The sequence below is a fragment of the Parus major genome, chromosome 21, assembly GCF_001522545.3.
Source record: "Parus major isolate Abel chromosome 21, Parus_major1.1, whole genome shotgun sequence".
NCBI lineage: Eukaryota > Metazoa > Chordata > Aves > Passeriformes > Paridae > Parus > Parus major.
The window spans coordinates 5910821-5917315 of record NC_031789.1 but is presented as its reverse complement, the minus strand read 5'-3'; the positions used below and the strand labels follow the sequence as shown (position 1 = coordinate 5917315).

At 49.3% G+C, this 6495-nt stretch overlaps 1 protein-coding gene across 1 annotated transcript in view; it reads right to left on the bottom strand.

Moving 5' to 3' along the window:
• The window catches only part of ACAP3 (ArfGAP with coiled-coil, ankyrin repeat and PH domains 3), a 70332-nt gene that overhangs the window by 14153 nt on the left and 49684 nt on the right, over positions 1 to 6495 (bottom strand). Inside the window, exons 10-14 of the mRNA XM_015648028.1 lie at positions 4686 to 4798; positions 2471 to 2522; positions 1706 to 1806; positions 956 to 1067; positions 169 to 377 (exon numbers count right to left, since the gene is read on the bottom strand). Of these exons, the coding sequence (XP_015503514.1) occupies positions 169 to 377; positions 956 to 1067; positions 1706 to 1806; positions 2471 to 2522; positions 4686 to 4798 (587 nt within the window). The remainder of the gene's footprint in view (positions 1 to 168; positions 378 to 955; positions 1068 to 1705; positions 1807 to 2470; positions 2523 to 4685; positions 4799 to 6495) is intronic.

Genomic DNA, 6495 nt, shown 5'->3' with positions numbered 1-6495 from the left:
ATCCTGCACTCCATCCCTGCCTCTTTTCCCTGGGATCCTGCACTCCATCCCTGGTCATTTTTCTAGGAATCTTTTAGTCCACCCCTGGCCATTCTGCCCAGACCCCTGCACTCCATCCCTGGCTGTTTTCCTGGGATTTCCCCCTGGAATCCCACAGCCCAGCAGCACCTGTGGATCCCAGAGCACTCGATGCACAGCAGGATGCCCAGGTTGATGCTGGCCCAGCGAGGGTCTGGCTGCCCACAGTCGCAGCACTGGTCGTTCCCAGGGACACTCTGCACTCTCTGCAGGATTGTTTCCCCCTTCCCGCCGCGCTCCCGGGAATCCGTGGCCGAGTCGATACTGCTGGTGGAGGGGGAAGCTGTTCTGTCCAGCCTCTGCAGGGAAAAGCAAGAAATCAGGATATGAACACCTCGAACACGCCTGGAGGAGACTGAACTGGGCTTAGTTTGATGCCTTGGAGTGGCTCTGAAGGAGTGGGATGGTAATTTAGGATTTCAGCTTTTCTATTTTCCATGGATTTGTAACCCTGCAGCTCTTCAGTGCAGAACTCTACACTCCACACACAGTGGGAGCTGCTGCCTTCCCATTTTGGGCAGACACAGCAATTCCTCTCCAGGCCTGGCAATCAAGGACACCTCACTGCCCCAGGCCTGAGAGATGGAAACAAAAGTGAGTTGGGGGCAGCAAACTTGGGGTAAATTCCTTCATTACCTGAAGCTGGAATTGGAGGATTAACCCCTGGTATGTAAATAAATAAACAAACTTATAATTGCCTAAAAACTCGTGACCATTGTCCATCTTGGGTGTCACTTTCTGACTGGCCAAGGCCGTCAATAAATCCCCACTTTTATTCTCTTAACCTTGCCCAGCCTCTGTTCCAGGCAGGCACTCCAAGGCATCAAGCTGACGAAGGGAACAGGGAGTTCTGGCTTTTCCATGGGTTCTCTTTCACCTCGATGTAGTAGCTGTCGGGGCTCTCCCGGTAGGCAGAGGCGATGCTGGCTTGCACAGCCTGGATCCAGGCCTGGCGCAGCTTCTCGGAGTCAGCCTGCAGCATGCAGCTCCTGGAGAGCAGGGAGGGGAGCCAAAAACCACAGGGGATATTTGGGGTCAGGCTGTTCCTCTTCGTCCTCAGCACAGACATTGCAAAAATTAACCCTGCAAGCTTGGGGTTCCCTCTCCAAAGCTTCCAGGTAAAAATTAAACCCACAAAGTTGGGGTGTTCCCCCTTCAGGCAAAAAATCACCCCATAAGGTTGGGGTGTTCCCTCTCCAAACTTCCAGGTAAAAATTAACCCTACAAAGTTGGACAGTCAAAGGTGTTCCCACTCCAAACTTTCCAGCCAAAATTCACCCCACAAGGTTGGGGTGTTCCCTCTCCAAACTTTCCAGGTAAAAATAAACCCCACAAGGTTGGACAGCCAGAGGTGCTCCCAATCCAAACCCTCCAGGCAAGTCTGGAAACTGTTTTTAAAAGCTGGGCATTACAGAATTGGGCATTATCTATCAAGTATAAATTATCAACAGAAATAATGAATGTTATATAAATAAAATAATTGATATACAATCAGATCCAGCTTCTGGGGAAGTCTGAGGAACTTCCCAGGGATTCTGGCATCTCCCAGCCAGAATTTAGCAGGCCAGGGCAGCCTCTGCTCAAATCTCAGCCCAGCCCAGGGAGCCCTGGGGAGCCCCAAACTCACTTGGTGGGGGAGACGACCTCGAAGCAAAACCTCCTCTCGATGTCCTCGCAGGGTTTGACCGTGCAGAGCCTCAGGTCCTCCACCACCACGGTCAGGACATCCTGGGGGGACACAGCAGAGCTTGGGGGGGGCTTGGAGGAGCTGAGGCACAACTGAGAAACTCCTGCCCAGACCCTCCAAATTCCCTCCTTCCCAAAACCTCCCAACTCCTGCCCAAATCCCCCAAATTCCTGCCCAAACCCCTCCAACTCCTTCCCAAGCCCCCCAAACCCTCTCAACCTCCTTCCCAAACCACCCAAACTCCTGCCCAAACTCCCAAATTCCTTTCCAAACCCCCCAAACTCCTGCCCAAGCTGCCAGACTCCCGCCCAGCCCCTCCTGGCCCAAGCTGAGTGTGCAGAGAGCAGAGCCAGCCCCTCCCCAGGTAACTCCAGGGCCACAGGAAGGTATTTTATGGGAATAAAATCACTCAAGATCACGTCAGGTTTGCTGGGCACCTCCCCAGCCACCTGCACTGACCAGGAAGATCAAATCCAAATGAAAGAATTGCTTAATAAGCAATTCTTTAATAAAGAATTCTTTAATAAATATTTCCTGCCCTTTTCCAACCCTGGAGCACGCTCGTGGCCTTGCTGTCCCTCTGACCTAAATCCCCACTCCCTGCAGGACCCCCCAGCCAAGCAGTTGGTTAATGAAGCAGTTGGTTAATTAATTAATTAACCACTTGGTTAATCCCCTGCTGTCACCTGGGGCAGCCCCACTGACCTTTAGCTTCTTCTGGTAGACCAGCTGGCTGTTCTGGATGGAAAACCACCTCCTGAGGGGGGACAGACACAGACAGACATCAGGGCTTCCCCATTAAAAATTACAATTTTAATGAGGTTTTGGAATAGATGAAATAAATAAATTAATTAAATACAATGAACTGTTTGTGCACAAAAACTGCCTGTTTTTTGCATGGGAAAAAAAAAGTAAGGCTTAGAATTAGAGATTTGAAGGGGTTGGATAAGAATTCCTTCTCTTTGAAGCTTCCCCTGGTGCTGAGGAGGCAGGGGAAGGGAATTCCAGGGAAATCTGGTGTCATTCCTTGTCCCTCAGGCTCCCTGGTAGGGAAGGAGGGAGCAGCTCCAAGGCTCTGTTGGAGCCTCCATTAAAAATCATTTAATTTATTTAACAACCTGATCATCTTCAGGGAAAGCAGAGAAAAACATTCCCAGCAGGAAGAAAACACTGGAATACCTGAGCACAGAGTCATTCATGGATTACACACTCTGCTGGCAAAAAACAATAAAAAATCGTCAGGGAAAAGGAGATAAAATGGAATTCTCTGCCTTTTGTCACAGCTGAAACATCAAACAGATAAAAGAATTTGACAGATGTGGGGTAAAAATGGGAAAATCCAGGTGACTGGAGGGTGTTCCATCCGTGTGGGATGAGCTGGATGAGCTGAGGAGGTTCAGAGAGGCTGCACTCAGCTCCACTCCAAGTCAGGATATTTTGGGATTTGGGGAGGATTTTGCTGCTCCAGGGAGAGGGAGAAGCTGAGCACAGCGAGGAGGTGATGAGTGGGCTCCAGGAGCTGGGAAAAGCTGGGAATAGCTGGCTGTGGGTGGGAATGAAGACAGGGACAGAGCTGTGGCAGGCTGCTGCCCGCTGGGACTGGGCAGGGGAAGGATTTCAGGAAGAAAACTGGGATTTGAGGGCAGGGAACAAACTTGGAGCCGCTGAGGCTGAAGAGGATGGTGTTCCCTCCAGGATAAGCACCCTTTGGAGGGATCCATGAATTCCCAGAGAGTTTCTAGGGGAGAAGAATAACTCCAGGCAGATCCTGTCCCAAGAGCCAAGATCTTGGATTAACCTGGCACATTTTTGGATGGCATTTGCTCCACACGTGGTGTGATGGAAGCAGCTATGGATCAAGGCTGGATCAAGGGAAACACCAAGCAGGAAATCCTGAAATGTTCATAAAAACTCAGCCCCGACACCTCCCCACAGCTCTGAACCCCAGCAGAGCCTTGGAGCTGCTCCCTCCCTCCCTGCCAGGGAGCCTGTGGGACAAGGACTGATGTTAAATTTCCCTGGAATCTCCTCAACCTCGGAAAGATTTGAAGAGAAGGAATTCTTATCCAACCCTTTCAAAAATCTCTAACTCCAAGCCCTTTTTTCCATGCAAACAAAGGCAGTTTCCGTGCATAAAACCAGTTTGTTGAAGCTTTTAATTAATTTATTTAATTCATGTATCTATTCCAAAGCCTAAGCACAGCCCAGCCGTGCTGGATGCCCTGTGTGGATCCCATGGCCAATTAAAAGATCCCCAATTCTTGTCTCATTCCCTGTTGTGTGAGAGGAGGGAATGTGGCTGAAACCAGCATCGATCCCAGGCATCAGAAACTCCCCAGAAGAGTCGGAATCTTTCTGCACAACCACTCCTGACCCTCTCAGGAGACTCCAAACACAAAAATATCAAGCAGGGGTGGAAGGTGAAGCTCTGCTCCCACTTTTCCACATCTCTGGCAACTCCAGAAGAGCTCCCAGATGGAATTCTTCTGCACTCTTAAAGGCAGGCTCAGGGCACGGAAAGCCATTTCTGGCAGCATGAATTCACACACATGAATTCACAATTCTCACAACTCCCCATCCCAAATTGGACAGGTTGGATCCTCCTGGAACATTCCCTGCATTGGGATATTTCCCTAAATTGTTAGAAATGCACTTTAATTCCTCAAATTTGCTATAAAAGCACTTTAATTCCTGTAAATTGCTATAAATGCACTGGGCCCTCTTCCTTGGGAGGATCCTGGTCATTATTCCATTGTGAAAAACACTAAAACTGCAAAAATTCTCAAACCAACCTCATTTTAATGATTTGAATGATTCATCTTTTAGCCCAAAATCCTTCCAGAGATGCTAAGATCTCACTAGAAGGGAAGTGTGCAGAGTCTCAGCCCGAAGATCAGGTGGAATTTGAATTCTTTCTCACCTGTTCCATGTTTTGAAGGCGTTGCTGGCTCTCTTGAAGAGGTAACCTTCCATCACCACTCCGTTGGGGGCATCCACGTTGAACTCCACCTTGGAGTCATCATAGGAGAAGTCCTGGAAAAAGGAAAGAGACTCAGACTCTGACAGGATTTCTGGGATCAGGGTAGAAATGGTTTAATAAAACATCAAAAAGAGACAAATCTGCCAAAATCCCCAAGTTCGGAGCCATCAGTCCCTGAGGTGCAGTAATGGATTATTCCCATCCCAGCACATTTATTTATCCCTGTTTTTGTAACAAAGTGCTGGACATGCTGCATTTCCCTCCCCTGGCAGCTTATGAGGAGAAAATCAGAAAGGTTTATCCTCAGGAGCGCTGAAAATTCCCAATATTTGGGTCAGGCTGAGGTGGGAAATGAAGCAGGGGGTGCTCATGGAGTGAGGTGACAGCACTACAGGGAGCCAGGATGGACCCAGCCCCAGCCTTGGCCCAGGAGGAAAAGGGGAGAATTCCAGAGCCCCAGTAATGCCTTTTGGGGCTACCTAAAAACAGAGGCCAGACAAAATTAAGAGAATAAAAAGCAGTTCTATTTATAAAAGGGCCTTCAGGTGCATTTAGGGCAGACAAAACCACCCAAAATGGACCACGGCTCATGGGTTTTTATCCTTTTTTAAGTTGGGTCCATTTGCAGATTGGGGGTTAATCCTCCAATTCCAGCTTCAGGAAATAAAGGAATTTACCCCAAGTTTACTGCCCCCAACTCACTTTTGTTTCCATCTCTCAGGCCTGGGGCAGTGAGGTGTCCTTGATTGCCAGGCCTGGAGAGGAATTGCTGTGTCTGCCCAAAATGGGAAGGCAGCAGCTCCCACTGTGTGTGGAGTGTAGAGTTCTGCACTGAAGAGCTGCAGGGTTACAAATCCATGGAAAATAGAGAAGCTGAAATCCCAAGGCTTTGCCATTCCCAAGCTGTCCTTGGATGCCACCTCCCTGTGGCACCAGTCAGAGGCGATTTGTCACCCCAGCCAGAGCTCATGGATGCTGACATTTCTGGCAGCTGGGGAGCAGGACACGGAGCAGAGGGTAGAGCAGCTGCTCTCCAGCTCGGCATCCTCACCCCAGAGCCATTTTCTGCCTCGTTCCCAAGAGAAATTAGGTCAGGAAAGCGAAACCGCTGCTGTGCCCCGCGGCACGCCACGGCTGCTCGCCGATGCCGCTTCCCTCTCCAGCACAAATATTCCAAAGGTTCCAAGACCCTTTAAATGCCATTCCCGGCTCGGCAGCAGCCCCTGGAGATGCTCTGTTGCCTGGCAACGAGCACTCAGCTCTCATGAAGATGAGTTATTTCCACAAATGTGCCTGGGAGGTGTCAGGATAAGAATAACACGGATCCAGGAGGAGCAGATCCAACGGGACAGGATGGAGGAACTCTTGGAAAAGCAGCAGGATGCTCAGTCCAGCCCTGGAAAGTGCTGCAAGGCACCCAGTCCAGGGGTTTCTGCTCAGTTTTTCCCTCTCAGATCTTTCACATCCACGGTGCAAAGCCCCAGCAGGGATTTTCCCGGCGGCTCGTGGATGTTGGATTTTCATGGGGCTGCTCCAAACTGACAATTACAGGAGTTTGATGAGGATCTGCACCGATTTGTGTCTGCATGGGCTCGTGGTGAAAAACACAAACATCCCAAAAAGCTCAGTAAAAGCTGCAAAGTGCCCGTTTTTATGGGAATTTTTTTAAAGGGAATTTTTTTAAAGGGAATTTTTTTAAAGGGAATTTTTTTAAAGGGAATTTTTTTAAAGGGAATTTTTTTAAAGGGAA